This window comes from Micromys minutus (genome assembly GCF_963924665.1).
Source record: "Micromys minutus genome assembly, chromosome: 22".
NCBI classification, from domain to species: domain Eukaryota; kingdom Metazoa; phylum Chordata; class Mammalia; order Rodentia; family Muridae; genus Micromys; species Micromys minutus.
This window is the reverse complement of record NC_137957.1, coordinates 17,401,275-17,418,748: the sequence shown is the minus strand read 5'-3', so window position 1 is coordinate 17,418,748 and position 17,474 is coordinate 17,401,275. Positions and strand designations below refer to the sequence as shown.

At 47.2% G+C, this 17,474-nt stretch overlaps 1 protein-coding gene across 2 annotated transcripts in view; it reads right to left on the bottom strand.

Annotated features, from left to right (window-relative positions):
• Positions 1–17,474, bottom strand: part of KCNMB4 (potassium calcium-activated channel subfamily M regulatory beta subunit 4) — a gene marked incomplete at both ends in the record, with an annotated part of 57,225 nt that overhangs the window by 24,524 nt on the left and 15,227 nt on the right. For both annotated transcript variants that reach the window (XM_080935984.1, XM_080935983.1), the window contains one exon: positions 6,625–6,752. In XM_080935984.1, the coding sequence (XP_080792110.1) occupies positions 6,625–6,752 (128 nt within the window). The remainder of the gene's footprint in view (positions 1–6,624; positions 6,753–17,474) is intronic.

Below are 17,474 nucleotides of genomic sequence, written 5' to 3'. Positions count from 1 at the left end.
ACAGGCTGGTGACATGAGGGACAGAGAATGTGAGTTCATTCCACTGGAGAGGTGGCAGGTTTGAACTCCCACGCTAAGATGACCACGAGAGGTATCTGTCATATAATCAGAAATACTTATTTGGCCTTGGCCCTGAATTCTGGGCAGAATTCCTAAAACCCTTTCTAACCCAGTTGTAGGGGTGACAGACGCCCCTCTGGACATTCACAGGAAGCCCCTTACTCCCTCCCTAGCCTACTGGATTTTATGCTAATAACGTGGCTCTGGGAAGGGGGGGCACTGCTTACAGAGGAACCGACTTGTGGTCAAAGACCAAGAAAGTTCGGCATTGCCCTCTGACCCCCAGGAAGCGATAGCAGCCACAGGTTGATCTAGTCACCAATTACGCCTACAAAACCGGAGGGCCCTGAATAGGGTTGGGAGATCTGGTGAGCACAACCATGTGCCTGCAAGCTGGTGTCTAATCGCTCTGTCTACACTGCTATTGCAGTTTCTGGGCCAAGTCTTCTGTAATGAGGTGGCTTTGTGAGTGAGTGTTCTCTGAGATCTGTGAGCCTTTCCTTCCAGCACAAAACTGAGCCCATGGCGGACAGCCAGGAGGACACCCTCCCCCACCTCACACCCCGACTCTATGCACAGTGATCAAATGTGCAGGTGGAGTCTTGGCATAAGAGTTTGGCATCGGCGTTGAGGGAGTGTGGGGAGGCTGAGTGAGCGCTTGAACTTGTGGGACTTGGTGGTAAGTCCAGGCGTGCCACCAAATTGGACTGAAGTGCCGGGCAATGTGGTACTGGGAAGGAACAGAGACACTGCTCAGGCTGAGGACCCGGCACGTTTGGCTTTGGATGCAGTGAGCACAGTGAATATAACATGGAGTACTGAGAGCTCTGTTTTCTTTTGAGTGCTGGGTACAGGGTTTGTTCCTATCGAATGGATGGTTGTCACAACTGGGAACACAGGCAATAAGACGTAAGTAGAATTCCGTGTTGGGGAAGTAACCGAGTTTTCCAGTGCTGGTTATCATGTGGATGCTGGTTTCACATTGGATACGGAGGGGGATAGAGCCAGCTGCTAAAAAAAAAAAAGAAAAAAGAAAAAGAAAAAGAAAGAAAAAAAATCATTTGGTCTGAGCTCTATTAGGCCCTCTCTTAGCATCTGCTAGTCCAGATAAAGGTCTTTGGGGCCTAAGTGGTGGTGGAGGAGGAGGAAGAGGAGGAGGAGGAAGAGGAGGAGGAGGAGAATGTAGCAAACAGGGATACTGTATCCAAAAAGCATTTCAGAGTGAGGACCAGGCGACCTTCCAGGCAATGTATATGGTGAGGACAAGGAAGGTGTTAAACTTGTGAGAGAAAAGCACGGTCTGCCTCTGACTGTGCTGGATTTGAGGCACTTGCTCCTAAGACACCCTGAGGGTGCTTCAGGAAAGTTGGGTTCAGGAACAAGAGATGAGAAGGAGCAGGGTCACAGATCTGCGGCACCTGGGCACACAAGCCTAGCAGTGACAGATCGTCTGCTGGGAACACAACCAGTCCCAGGCAAGGAGATGGAGGAAGAAATGCCAGAGGGCGAGAGGACATTCAAAAGGGAACAGCGCTCGGAAGGAAAGGCTATCCTAAGAGGAATCCCGGAAGTGGAGGAGGCTGCTAGCAACTGTCCTCAGAAGCTTTGGCCACAGCAGGCCCCGCCTCAGAGTACAGGATGAGGGTCATTTTATAGGTCAGCTGGCCAGGGCACCATTTGTAAAGCTCTCTGCATTCAGAAAACCGCGGGCTTGAGCTCAGTATCTGGAGAATTTCATGGCAGAGAGAGAGAGAGAACTGATCATGGTGAGCACACACCCCCCCACACACACACCCCACACACGTGTGTACGCAAACAATACACAAAGTTTAAAAGAAGGAAGTCCTGTAAATGTGGCGGCACAGGGGACTGTTGAGGATATCGTGTTCCTTGAGACGAGCCGGTCACAGCAAAGCAAAGCCTCTGTTTGTGTTAGGTGTTCTCGATAGTTCGGTTCATAGATGAGCGAGTAAAATGATAGTCCTTACTGGTGGCTGGGGAGGGGGAAGCGAGGAGCTATTAATCTACAGGTATGATGATTAATACCTCACTTTCCTCTGGTGACGAGTAACAGCTGGACCCACAATCAGCTGCAGGGTAGTGTATGCTCACGTTTGTCGGGCTACGGCAGGGTTGAGGCACACGCAGACTGTGGCAGCATGTATAAGACCTGCACAAGTTCAAACCCCTCAAAAGCTCAGCACAGAGATGGGGAAAGTAGGTGCAAAGGCCCACCCCTAACCAAGGAGGGATTTGCCATTGATACCTGTTGGGAAAGGGAAAAATCAATTTTCTCCAGTGGAGTGACACTGGGTATATAAACTGTACTCCAGGACAGAAGTTAGCCAACACGGAACAGACTTCAGATTGCATTGTGTGTGTGTGTGTGTGTGTGTGTGTGTGTGTGTGTGTGTAAGTGTGTGTGTTTTGGAGGAGAGTGTTTTGTTTTTTTTTTTTTTTTTTTGAGAGAACATGTGTAGGTGAGTAGAATTTAGGAGTTGGGGAAGGAAAAGCACATGATCTAAATATATTGTATGAAAAAAAAATTAAGGCCCCCCAGAAACAACTCACAGACTGTGTGAAGTTCAAGAAAAAAACAAAACAAACAAACAAAAAACATTATGCTCAATCCTTACACACCAAGAAAACGTTGACTAATTCCGGGTTACATCCTGTTTTACATGTACTTTTTGCTCATTGTAACTAGTAACACCTTAATGCAGAGTATCAAACCTTAAAACAAAACAAAAAAAAAAAAAAGCCAAGCACTGACAAAAATGTATTTGTATACATTTATGCAAAAATGTTTAAATTTTTTTCTTTTATCTTTGTTTTTTAAAATAAAGTTTAAAAAAAAATTAAGGGCAAAAAATTTGTTAAGCATCTAGATCTCGTGTTAATAAACTAAAATTTCAGGTAGAGAAATGAGCCTGCTTCAGAGTGATTACGGAAATTGAACGTGTGACATGCGTGCACACGGTGAAACTGGACCGCTGCCAGAATGAGGCAGGGAGGAGCGTAGGGTTTAATAAGTAGGGAGCCTTTTCCTGTGAGGTGGGAGCCGGGACAGGGACTGGTTCCCGGTGGTCGGTGCACTTGTACTGAGCCGTACACACAAGCCAGCGCCTGCTGAGGCTCCTGCTCTGGGCCAGGCACTGATTCCAGAATGCAGGTGACCACAAACCTCCCTGTCCCGCCTGCTGCCCCACCCAGCTGATGGAGATCCAGATAACTCTCCCCTACCTACCACTCTGCCTGTTCTGTAAAGGGCTGCTGCTCATGCAAGCTTGGATCCTGAATTCACCTCCACCACCATTATCACCTCCTCCACCACCACCACCACCACCACCACCATCACCACCATCACCACCACCTCCTCCACCTCCACCACCATTATCACCACCACCACCACCACCACCACCTCCTCCTCCTCCACCACCTCCACCCCAACCATCACCTCCTCCTCCTCCACCCCCACCACCATCACCACCACCTCCTCCACCTCCACCACCATTATCACCTCCTCCACCCCCACCACCACCACCATCACCACCACCACCACCACCATCACCACCACCTCCACCACCACCACCACCACCACTACCACCACCATCACCACCATTATCACCTCCTCCTCCTCCTCCACCTCCACCACCACCACATCCTCCTCCACCACCATGACCACCTTCACCTCCACCACTTTGGTCCCGAAAGACCTTTATCTGAACCAGCAGATGCTAAGAGAAGGCCTGATGGAGATTTTTTTTTTTTAACGGCTGGCTATATGCCCTGGGACGGCTACATAATTCTTTAAGCCTCAGTTTCCTCCCTGTGAGCTAAAATTCACATTTACAACCACTGTAAGAAATGAGGTGATCCCAGTAAAATGCCATACACTTGGCACATGCCACTCACTGAAAAACTACAAAGACTGTGTTCTTCCTTCCTGTCCTTCCTGCCTGCCTTTCACTCCCCTCCATATCCAACTCGAGGCCAGCATCACATGATAACCAGCCCTGGAAAACTCGGATACTTCCCCAACACGAAATTCTGCTGAAGTCACTTACTGCCTGTGTTACAAAGAAAACAATTTCTTGAGCGTGGTGTGAACGGCCCTGTAGAACTCTAACCCCAAGGCTACCTGTTTAGGTTGCAATCAACACCATCTTACGAGCGAACGTGCCTAAGATGCCCTGCTCTTAAGCCTTGGCTGCCGGAGTGCAGCCCCCCTCTTCACCCCAGCCGGTGACGTCATACTTGACCGTGCAGCGTCTGTGGCAGCAGAGAAGTCGCCTTAGTAAGTCAGCACTGTGTTCAACTGTTGACTCACCAAAGATCCACTGAGGCACAGGCACTGGGCTAGGCTCCAGGGAATAAAGACCGTGCCGGGCATGTTCTTTATTTAACAGGCGTCCAGTTGGGTTAGGGAGACAGGAACAAAACGTGTAACAGGAGACAGATGTACGTGCCTGATGTTTGTCAACACGCTGCTGCTTGGGCTGACCATTGGGGATTCTCACGTAATTAGCCAGTGATGCTCTTTTATTATTATTATTATTTTCAAGCCTTTGTTGTATGTGCATGAGTGTTTTGCCTGTGTGTGCCTGCCGCCCCAGGGGCCAGAAGAGAACGTCAGATCCCGAGGAACTTGATTTACAAGTACTTGTGGGCTGCCATGTGGGTGCTGGGAATCAAGCCCCTGTCCCCTTAAGGAAAAGCAGCCGGCGTTCTTGACCACCGAGCCACCTCTCCCGCCCCAGTGATGCCGTGTCAAAGGCTCCTTTTGTTTCCTCTGCGTCATCGACCATCTTGTATCTGCTCAGGCAGTGCCCTTCCCCTCACCTCGCTTAAGTGACACTGCCTACTGTACTTCACGGCCAGTCCTTCCTTCGATTTGTTCGGGGCTAGAAGAAGGAACTGACCTTTGTGAAATTTGCTAATTCCCAGAATGACATGCTCCATACGTGGATATTGCTGTGTCCACGGCATGTGGAAACTACCCCCCCCATTGATAAACGGGACGGTGTATCTTCCGGAACACCTATTGCAGGGTCTGGGGAAGCTCTGCCAACACACCTTGGATGCCACTGGCTTTGTCACTTGCTTTGACTGATAGAACATGTCAGAAGTGATGCTTCTGATTCTAGAGCTGAGGTCTTCTCTCCGTGAGGGAGGCTGCCATAACATCTTGCTATAAGAAAGATATTCTAGCTTTTGGGATACAGGGGTCCAGTGGTCAGGAGAACACTCAGATCTTTATCCATAAAGAAAGGTGAGGATCTTTATCAAAGACCAATATCGATCTTGGACCACTCGCCCATCTGAGTTTGCACCTAGCTGCACGTGAGCCCCAGCAACTCACAGAAGCATGAGAGACCCCGCCACGGCAGTAAGTCCCGCACCTGACCCAGAGACCGCGCCCAGACATGCAAGACTTTATTCTGAGAACTCTCTGTGAGCAGATTAGACTCCTGTGCTAGAGAGCTGGCCTAGGCAGCAACATGGAGAATGGCTTGGGGTGCCACAATGGGGAGGTGACAGGCCATCTTAGACTATGATAGCTGAGAGGAAAAAAAAAATCGAGATCTGATCCAAGAGTCATGCAGAGGGGTAGCTATGGGATGCTGAAGACAGAATAAAAGGAGACCAGTGAGTGGTCGTACCATTCACTGAGAGAGACTGTGAGAGGAATAGAAGTAACCGAGGAGCACCCAACAACCAATCTTGAAAATTAGGTTAGTGTAGCTATTCTAGGAGGGTAGGTAAGTGCTCTGACCCATGGGGTCATCTTGCTATGGTAAGGATAGTGTAGCGAGCTTCTAAGGCAGGGGAAGCTTTGATGGTGTGGACACACATTGATATCTTTTTTGGTAATTTATTCTTTATTCACTTTACGCCCCAACTGCAGGCCCTTCCCTCCTCCCAAGCCCTTACAAGCCCTTACCCCCATTACCACCTCCCCTTCTCTGAGAAGGGGAGGGCCCCCTTGGGTACCACCCTACCCAGGGACACATCTTGATATTCCATCAGAGTGAAAAAGATAAAAGTTAAGAGCCGGGAGAGTCTGAATGCGGACAGATCTGCACTGCCCTTAGCGTGTCTCACTGCATGCTAACAGTGCGCAGCGCTCCTCAGCAAAGTCACCAAGACTTGTAATGTATCCACAGGATAAGTATAGAGTGCAGGTTCTCTCTCTCTCTCTCTCTCTCTCTCTCTCTCTCTCTCTCTCTCTCTCTCTCTGCTCCCCTGCTCCCTCCCTTTTCCTTCCATCCCTCCCTCTCCAACCTTCCCTTTCTCCACCTCCCTCCCTCTCTCCTTCCTCTATCCCTTCTATCACCCTCCCTCCATCTTTCCCTCCCTCCCTCCCTCTCCTCTTTGTCCCATATGTTCTGCATTTGGCTCCCATGCCTCTTGACGCTGGATGGAATGGAGATTCAGGTTACAAAGAACTTGAGGTTATGTCCAAGTGGCACGTTCCCCCAAGTGGGCACAAATTATGATTTACCCATGTGATAAATAGCACAACCAACCAGCATTAACACGCACATACGAATGTCGGTTTACCTTTGATGTTGATTAAAATAGCAAGTGAATGGCTGGGAACCAATCTCATCTTTCCAGTACTGTTGCCAGTTCATGACACTTTCCGAGTTCTTCTGGTTTTCTCTCTTACAGGGCGGGATATAGGAGCACTGGCCAAACAGAACACAGAGAGGACTTATTATTCTACAGGGTAGTCAAAGGGAGCCCAGATACTTTGTTTTATATAGTTTATGGCCTGGGACAGACGAGGAGGCGGCCATAGTCAGGGTTAGCATGGGATGCCCATCCCAGTGGTCACAAGTGTGCTAGTGTCCCTCCTATGCACCGTGGTTTCCCCCGTCACACTCCACCCACCATTTTGATATCAAGACCAGACAAGGCTCTCAACAGCATTACAAGGTTATCAAAGATTTAAAATGTGATACATTTTGTCTTTGTAGGGAGCTGTCAGTCAACATAAGGCCAAGCAGGACAGGGACCCTTTGCCTTCACAATTCCTATCTGCGAGTCTTTGTATTTTCTCTACTTTAACCAATAGCTCCCAGCTGCTCTTGGGAATAGCACTTTACCCACATAAGTTTTCATTCCCACATTCTCTTGAACAGCGGGATCAGTGGAGGTTCCTCTCAAGTATATAATCAGTGGACAGATAATCCATGGCCTTGGCTAACGGATGGCTTTCCTAGCCAGTGGCTGACAAGGCCGTTCCCTCCGATGGACTTGATCAAGCAATACAGATTTAGCAACACTGAGAAACTGTTCTCGGCTCCAGATGTTAAAGGGATGCTTAGCATCCGAAGCCGCTTTCTCCTTGTCAGCTCTTTTTGATGATGAACATTCCAGCTTCTGCCAACTGTTAATAATAAGCCAGGCATCCTAGCAAAGACTTAAGGGACCTGAACCTGTGTACCTCGTACACCCCACCCCCCAATGATCTCCACTTTACAGATAAGAACACTGCCATTCCTCTTAGCTCTGCAACTAGACCCCAGAGAGTCAATCACAGGCTTCTCTGAGGTGCTTGCCAAGGTGTCGGACATTAAGGAACAGAAAAGAGAACACTACTTGTATAGTTTGATTTAACTCACACTGGTTTATTAATTCTCATATTTGTTTATTTATTTGCTTCTGTCTATATGTGTGCCCGTGTGTCCTTCATTGGGGACCTTCCACATTTTATTTGAGAGAGTTTCTCATTAGTTTGGAACTTTGCCAAGGAGCCGAGGCCAGCTGACCTCTCTGGGGACCCGTCTTCACCTCCTACCTCACCACCACTGGGGTTACAAAAGCATACCACCAAGCCCAGGTTTTCCCATGGGTTCTGGAGATCCGAACTCATAACCTCACGCTTGCGAGGCAAGCATCTTCCCAGCACTGCCCCCTCCTCCCTTGGTCTTTCTGAGATGGAATCTTGCCATGTGGCTCTGGTTGGCATGGAACTTGCTCCAGGGTACTTCTCTGAGTGCTAGGGTTCCAGGTGTGTGCCACCAAACCCGGACTTGAGTGTTTCATTTGCAGCATGTGATTTCGCAAGGCTTTCTTCCAGCTGCTCTCCGTTAAAAGTCAAAACTTTGATCACGCCGCTCACTGCGCTTCCGTCTCCCCCCTGCCCGCCCATCCTCATGGACTCCTGGGAGACAGCCAAACAGGGGCACTTGCTCTTTAAGTCTGCCATGTGCCGCCACACTTACCCAGCCAGCACAGGCTGCTTGCCTCTGGTTAGTGCTCTCTGACCTTGGTCACCTTTAGTGTCACCAGCTGTAGGAGCCTTCTCGCTCCACAGCAATGCCCCAGGGGTCAAACCCATGAAGTCACAACTAGAATCATACAGTAGCATACTTGTCCACTTATTCAGGCTCCCTCTCTGGCTGGTGAGCTGAGAGCAAGGATTATTTGTTTATTTATTTATTTATTTATTTTCTGAGTGTTGGCCCTAGGGATTATACATGGTCTTAGCAATGGTTTCTGCGTGTTGATCAGACCAGTCTATAATACACAAAGACAGGTGTTACTCAAGTTCATGAAGCTACTCTCCTAAGTTAAGCATTTAAAATTATCTAAATGCAGATACATTTCAAATTGTAGTGGATTTCATTGTTCCCCAACATACATAACAAATTCATGTTACATAAAATAGCATTTTCATCACCGAATAGTGAATACAAATTCCACGCGCACACAGCTTCCGTCTGTGTCTAAGGGAACAGTACACTTTTGTGGAAGTGTCTGAATTCCGAGGTTTTCTTGAAGCTGAAGTCGGGCTGAAAAGCCACAGGTACCAGCATATGGGACTTCAGTCTTACGATTTACTTGGCGTTTAGTCTGGGGTAAGTTGGCTTTCTCTGGGTATCCTTTTTTCCCCCTCCCTCTAGTCTGTATCAACTCCAAAATAATTTTTAGCTCCTGCTTCTGACTCTATTCTTGGAGGCACATCAAGAAACAACCCAGCAGAAGCTGACTGCAAACAGTTACAGGGTTTTCCACCAGAACCGAGCCTGCCACTTCGGAGATGGTGGGCAAACTTGACTGAGCCACCACTGATGCTGGCGAAAAGCAGAGTGGCCGGTCCTGCCCCGAGACTGGTGCTTTCTCTACAGTGGCAAATGGCTGCAAGAAGACCGTGACTGATCCACTTCCCACTTCATAACCCAGGTTAGACATTCCCTCCTTTTTCCTACCACGGTCCAACTGACACTAGGTGCTAATTTGCTGTGCCCTTTGTGGACGAAGAAAGTTCCAGTCTTGGAGGCAGAATCAGTGAGGTGCGACCACCTAAGAACTCGTCAGGACCCCCTTCAGCAACAGGCACCACTGACACAACAGGCTCAGCAAACATTTCAGGAGACAGCCGAATGTCGCTGTCTTAGTTAGCGTTTCTATTCCTGCACAAAACATCATGACCAAGAAGCAAGTTGGGGAGGAAAGGGTTTATTCAGCTTACACTTCCACATTGCTGTTCATCACCAGAGGAAGTCAGGACTGGAACCCAAGCAGGTCAGGAAGCAGGAGCTGATGCAGAGGCCATGGAGGGATGTTACTTACTGGCTTGCTTCCCCTGGCTCACTCAGCTTGCTTTCTTATAGAATCCAGGTCTACCAGCCCAGGGATGGCACCACCCACAATGGGCTGGGCCCTGTCCCCTTGATCACTAGTTTAGAAAATGCCTTACAGCTGGATCTCACGGAGGCATTTCTCCAGCTGAGGCTCCTTTCTCTGTGATAACTCCAGCTTGTGTCAAGTTGACATAAAACCAGCCACCACAGTTGCCAAAACATAAAACATACTCAGGACATCCACCACTCAACTCCGTTTGAATTCTTTGCTCCTCAGTTTTCGGAGCAAAACAGGTTTACGAGACCCATCTCTCCGCCAGATGACAACTCTAGGGTTGGATGGAGGGAACCACGCCCATGTTTCTGAAAACATCAGGGGGACAGCGGGGGTGGGGGAGGGGACACGGTTCATCAAGTTCCACAGTCGAAGTTTCATGGGAAAGAAGCACCTGGCTGTAGGGAGCTTTCAGCACTCGGATGGATTCTGAATATAAAGTTTATTCTTCTCACATGAAGAAAAGTAACCCTGAGGTACTCCCCTGTCCCCATGCTGTTCTTCCCATAGGTTAAAGAATGAGTCTTTAACAGTGTAGCAAGCGGTAAAGTCAGTAGTCTCACCAGGTAAAGAAGGAGAACTAAGGTTTAAAGGACTATCCTCCCATTCTTAAACATTATTATTATTATTATTATTATTTTATTATTATTATTATTATTATTATTATTATTATTATTTACTTTTCTCACATCTTGACTGCCGGGTTATTTATTTCTCCATGTCTTGTGAAGCCCATCTCAGACCCCCTCAAGTCCTCAGCTCTATGTGGAAGGTCGTTACAGATGAATAGAAAATAATTGAACACGACAAAGCAGTGTTTGTTCTCGAAGAGGATTCAAGGAAAGTGGTCATCCGAATCCCCTTGTCCCTCAGAGTGTGCCCATACTTTTGGGCTGTGACCTGAATATCTCTTTGGGGAGAGAGCCTAAGTACAAATCCACAGCTTAGCACCGCCGTTGTCGTGGGCAGCGCCCCTGGCCAATGTCAGGATCTAATGAATCCAAGCGAGCAAACTTCATCATCTCCAGTATACAGTAGGAGACTGAGGGACAATGAGGTGGCTCAGCAGATCAAAGGGCTTGCGGTGAAGCCTGGTGACCTCAGTTCGAACCCCAGGACCACATAAAGGTGGACCAAGAGATCCAACTCCAAAGCGTTGTCCTCTGACCTCGCAGGGCACAGGATATGCATGTCTGCCGCCACCAACATAAATAATGTTGTAAAAATTAAACAGAGCAGGGAGGTGAGATAGAGGTTGGAATTGCTCAAGGTCACAGTGGTCTGTGCATCGTCCTTCATACAAACTGCAGAATAATGCTTGTTTTTGTTTTCGGTTTGGCTTGAGACTAATTCTCACTCCGGAGTGGGACCCTCTAGCTATGGCTGGTGTCAAACTTACTATAAATTTAGAGACATCCTTGACCTTCTCAGGCTCCTGTATCTGCTTCCCACATGCTGGCTGAGAGAAGTGTGTCTCCGCACAGGTTTTGCACAGTATTAGCCCTGCCTCACACTTCCTTCTTGACCAGCTCTCCCTACTCTGAGCGTCCTGCTTTGGAACTGAAGATGTGCCCTGCTTCTTACGACCTCTCTTGGAAAACCAAGGTCATATCTCTGGAATCCGTGCACTCCTCCCACGGACTGGAGAGGAGGCAGTATGCTGCAATGGCTGTGACCCTGCTACATCCTCAGAGAATACAATTCTACGTCTTCCTCCTGCTCTGTCTGACTCGGAATCAGTTTCTGGCTATAATGTCACTTAGGTTAGATTAGACAATAAGCCTTTGATCAGACAATAAGCCTCCCCTTAGAGAAACTTCCTCCTGGGGTCCTGATATGTTTGGTTTCTCACTTTCAAACGCGCTATTTCCCAACGTCTCATTTTCACCCACAGACCCTCATTCCCGCTGCCTGAAATGGAATGAGATTGCTTTCTTTAAAATGGTAGAAAATGGCCCCAGAGCAGGGACAAGAAGGAGCACCTGAAGTTCCGAAAGTGTATCCAGAGAGTGTAGGGGGAAAATGGTGTCAGCAGGAAAATCGGCCAAGATGAACTGATTGCCATCAGCCCAGGGACCCCCAGTATGTGGCGATGGGATGGGCTTGTAGAAAATATGGGGAGTCTTATCTTCAGGACGAGCCCACAACCCTCACAAGCCTCTAGGGAAGTTTGTTTTTTGGCGAGACTGTGGTTCCTCCAGCAGATGGGTCAGCCGTCAGGAGGAACCCTGCTGTCACTCCATGTGACCTGGAGGGCAGGGGGTGAGCTACCAAAATGATGAAAGGGAACCTGTTTGCTTGAAAGTGAACCACCTGGGGGCTCTGAGGCAGGTAACCAACCATAAGAAGGGAGCCCGGATCCACTATGTTATAGCTTCATAGTAAAAGGACGACTCTGGAAGGCAGTTGTGGGGGAGGGAGAGATCAAGTTGGAAAGTGGTATGAGGCTCATAGAGCAAATCACTGAGGGAAGGGTAGCCTAGCTCTGGACCCTGCCGTTTGACAGCTCAGGGGTAGAGCAACGTGTGCAGCCAACGACCTAGCGTCCAGCGCTAAGGAGCCTGGGGCCTTTGAAGCTCCAGTCTTCTACTGGACCTTTGTAGCTTTGACCCTCCCACTGGGTAATCAATACCTAAGGAATCCTCAAGGTGCAAAGACAGCCTGTCAGTCGCTACAGCTCTAGGTGCTTGCTTCTGGTACTCAACACATTGGGAGCCGCTCAGCAACTGCATCGTTAGCCACTCTGGGGAGTCGCCCAGGAGCCCGGCCCAAGAAGAGACTGCAAAGTTAAGTGTGGTCAGCAGAGGCCCGGGTATGAACACATGAAAACTAGTACAGTGACGTCAGATATGGCAGACAAAGGACATCACAGGCTTGGCACCAACAGACCACAGGAATGAGTCCACAAGAGCACCTGACCACCTCACTGGGCGCGGCTGACAGTCTCTAGAGTGAGAATCCAGAGCAAAGCCACTCCGACCCTCTGTCTTGGCGTTTTTATCTTCTTGCTCTTTTTACCCCTCCCCCAATTTTTCATCATACTTTCACCAAAATTTTTACTTCATATTAAAATTATGTGCTTTTAAAATTCACCTTCAAATGTTTAACTTTTGTTAGCATATTTTCATTACAAAGTATTATCTTGTTTTCTCTACACTTACCCCTTCATACTTTTAAGTAATTTTGTCATTTCCTTAAAAAAATAATACACCATGTTTTAATATTTTCAGAATCAAAAACAATATTTTTTTGAGATTTCATACTTGTATAGAGTGTATCTTGGATCACAAGTCCCCTTCCCAATACTCCCACTCCCCCAAATCTCCCTCCCAGCTTCAGCTCCTCTTCTGTTTTTTTTGTTTTGTTTTTTTTTTTAATTTTTATTTTGAATTATGTATGTGCATGCCCAAGTGTGGACATGTGTGTGTGAGTGCAGGTACCCATGGGGGCCAGAAGAGGGCACTAGATCTCTGAGAGTTGGAACTACAGGAGCTTGTGATCTGCCCAGTGTGGACGCTGGGAACCAAACTCTAATCCTCTGCAAGAGCAACAAGTGCTGTTAATTGCTCAGTCAGCAGTCTAGCTGCTGCTGCTCCTTCTCCTCTTCCTTTTTCTCCTCTTCCTCCTCCTCATCTTAGGGTTGCTACTGCTGTGAAGAGACACCATGACCAAGGCAACTCTTACAAAGAAAAACATGTAACTGGGGCTGTCTTAACAGTTGCAGAGGTTCAGTCCATTATCATCATGGCAGAAAGCATGACAGCATCCAGACAGGCATGGTACTCTGAGAAAGATCTGGGAGTTCTATGTCTTGATCCCTAGGCAGCAGAAGGAGACTGTGTTCTACACTGGGCACAGTTCCACACTGGGACCTCAGAGCCCGCCCCACTTTCTCCAACAAGGTCACATCTCCTAACAGTGCCTCTTTCTATTGGGCCAAGCATTCAAACACATGAGTCTGTGGGGACTGTACCTATTCAAACCATCACCACCTTCCTCTTCTTCTTCTCCCTCTCTGTCTCCTTCATAACCACTGGCTCCAACTAGTGCTGTCTGAACACCCACAGGCCATCCACAAGACCATGGAAAACCTAACAGTAGCCACACTCCCAAAGAAAAATTATCATGTTCCCAGAGGCAATCCATTATTGTTTTTTTCTTTTTCTTTATGCATTTCTTTTTTATTGGATATTTTATGTATTTGCATCTCAAATGTTATCCTCTTTCTCCCTTCTCCCATTCCCCTCCCCCTGCTTCTATAAAGATGCTCCCACTCCCAACCACCCACTCCCACCTCATTGCCCTGGCATTCCCCTACACTAGGGAAATGAGCCTTCACAAGACCAAGGGCTTCTCCTCCTGTTGATGCCAGACAATGCCATCCTTTGTTACATATGTGGCTGGAGCCATGGGTTCCTCCGTGTGTACTCTTTGGATGGTGGTTTAGTGCCTGGGAGATCTGGAGGGTTTGGTTGTTGATATTTTTCTTTCTATGGGGTTGAAAACCCCTTCATCTCTTTCAGTCCTTTCTCTAACTCCTCCATTGAGGTCCCTGTGCTCAGTCCGATGTTAGCTGCAAGCATCCTCATCTCTATCAGTAAAGCTCTGGTAGAGCCTCTTAGGAGACATCCATATCAGATTCCTGTTAGAAAGCACTTTTTGGCATCAGCAATAGTGTCTGGGTTTGGTGTCCACGTATGGGATGAATCCCCAGGTGGGGCAGTCTCTGGATAACCTTTCTTTCAGTCCCTGTTCCCAATCTTACATCTGATAGAGGGTTAATATCTAAATATACAAAGAACTCAAGAAGTTAAGACTCCAGAGAACCAAAAAAAAAAAAAAAAAAAAAAAAAAAATCCTATTTAAAAATGGGGTACAGAGTTAAACAAAGAATTCTCAACTGAGGAATATTGAATGGCCACAAAGCACCTAAAGAAATGTTCAATACCCTCAGTCATCAGGGAAATGCAAATCAAAACAACCCTGAGATTCCACCTCACACCAGTCAGAATGGCTAAGATCAAAAACTCAGGTGACAGCAGATGCTGGAGAGGATGTGGAGAAAGAGGAACACTCCTCTATTGTTGGTGGGATTGCAAGCTGGTACAATCACTCTGGAAATCAGTCTGGAGTTCCTCAGAAAATTGGACATAGTATTACCTGAGGACCCAGCATTACCACTGCTGGGCATATACCCAAAAGATACTCCAACATCTACCAAGGACACATGCTTCACTATGTTCAGACTTAGTTATAATAGCCAGAAGCTTCAAAGAACCTATCAATTATCAATAGCTCTGCAGTTAGTGATGCCCCCCCCCCATGAACCCCGGCCTCAACTAGAATGCTGATTGGCTTGATTTTGTGTTTCTCTTATGTAGACATGACCATAGCTGCTGTGAGTTCCTGAGTGTGACGGCCTTGTTGTGTCCAGAAGACAGCATTTCTCAGCGCCCCTTCCCATCTTCTAACTTGAATATTGCTTCCGCCCCCTCTTGCACTACCTTCTCTGAGCCTCGAGGGAGTCAGCTGCGATAGGCCTCTCATTTAAGGCTGGGTACTCGGCAGCTGCTATCCTCAACACGTTTATCAGTTAAGTGTCTCTGAAATCATTCCTGCCCACGGCAAAGAGAAGCTTCTCTGACCAAGACTAAGTCTATGAGTACAAATATCAACACCCAGGGGACAGTTTGAACATTCAGCAACACATCAGTAGCAGATTCCCAGCTAGGGCAAGAGACCCTCCAGGATGTGGGCTTCTACCAGGTTTGCAGTATCATTCCTATCTGCGGACGGAGCTTCAAGTCTAAATTTCCCCTCCAACAGTTATCCACGGTTGTGGCAATAGGCACACCTTGTCTGGCAGATCTGTAATGTAGCATGCTGTGTCCTCTCCTGGGGAAGTCCACTGACTCGAGGAAACAGACAAAGGCTGGAAAGGGTGTAGCGGAATTGGGGAGGGCCCCAGCAGTGTCTCCTCCATGCTGGTAGGACGCAAGACTGCAGCCACTGTGTAACGTCTGCTGTGTATGGCAGTGTGATAGGTTCTCAAGATAGTAGCAGTGGGGTCGGTGACAGCTCAGCAGGGGAAGGTACTCACTGTACAAGTCCAATAGACTCTGACACCCAGAACCCACGTAAAGGTGAAAAGAAAGAAGTGACTTCACAGATTTGTTCTCTGACCTCCACACAGCCACTGTGACATCCACACATAATAAAAATAAATACGTGAAATAACTTACACCCACTCCAAAGAGAAGCACTATATGATGTAGCTATACAACTCGTGAGTATGAACCTAAGTTAACATACCTCGAGATACTTGTGTATTGCTGCATTATTCATGGTATCCGTGACTGAGAGCAAGCTTAGATACCCATCAAAAAAAATGGATTGTTGTAGTACATATAATAAATAAAATTCATCTTTATGCAGGAAAAAAGTCAGAACTGAAGATCATGTGTTAAGTGAAATAAGCCAGATGACGAATGATGAATACCATACCTTTTCAAAAATATGTAGACTCTAGAAAGGAGTGTGTGTGTGCATGTGTGTGCATGTGTGTACATGTGCATGAGTGTCTGCATGTATATGTGCATGTGTCTGCACATACATGTGTGTGCACACGTGTGTATGTGTAGATGTATATGTGTACATGTGCACTGCATGCATGTATGCCTGTGTGTGTGTGAATATGCATGTGTGTGCATGTGTATATATGCATGCTAGCATACATGTATATGTGTGTGCATGTGCGTGTAAATGTACGTGTGCACTGTGTCCATGTATGTGCATATGTGTATATGCAAGTGTGTATGTATACATACTTGTGTGCATGTGTGTGATTTATGTACATGTGAGTTCATGTGCATATGTGTGTGTGGTAGGCCATGAAGGTAGATAAGAGACAGTGAGAGGGGTGGTAGGACCAAGGAGGGGGAAAAAGAGCAATGGAGAACATACGAATATATGATGAATGTGAAATCAAAGCATGGGTCTACTTGCGGTGGGGACCAGGAAGAGTTGTGAGGGAGATGGGTGGCAGTGCAGAGGGGATGAATCAGAACACAGTGACACATATGTATAAAATGCCATAATGAAAGGGTCCCGCTGTATGCTAACTTGAAAACACACTTTTTCATAAGCTGCCAAACAAAAGTCTGGGGTGAAATGAAGCTGTAATGAATATATTTGTTTAATGTCCATCTTTATTTTGATTTCTTGAACTGCTGATCCTCCAGCTTCCACATTTCTATTGCTGGAATGATAAGTGCATGCCAAGCACCAGGCTCTGATGTGTGGTAGACAAGAGGGTCTGACACTCACATTCGCTGACAGAGCCGATGGCTTAGGAGCTATCATGAGAAGCGCAACAGAAAGGCTCCCAGTGGATTTATTAAGAGCAGCACAGTCATCACCTTTGACATAGTATGTTTGATCTCGTACTTATTTCTTATTTTCCATTGTCCTATTTTAGGGTTTACCAAGGTTTAGAATAGCATTCGTTTTTAGCATAGCACGAAGAATCTAAACTTTAATAGAACCTCGCAGAGTAGGCTCTTTGTCATAGTCTTGAGGAGTGCACTGCAATCACACAGGTAGAGTAGGCAGAGTTCAGTTTCTTCCTTCACTGAGTCATTTTTTAAAATTATTGCATAAATCATGGAGTCTATTTAACCAAATATCAGAGGCTGTGTTCTATGTGAAGCATTTTGTTAAAAGAAAAAGAGGAAAAGGAGGAGGAGGAAGAGGAAGAAGAAGAA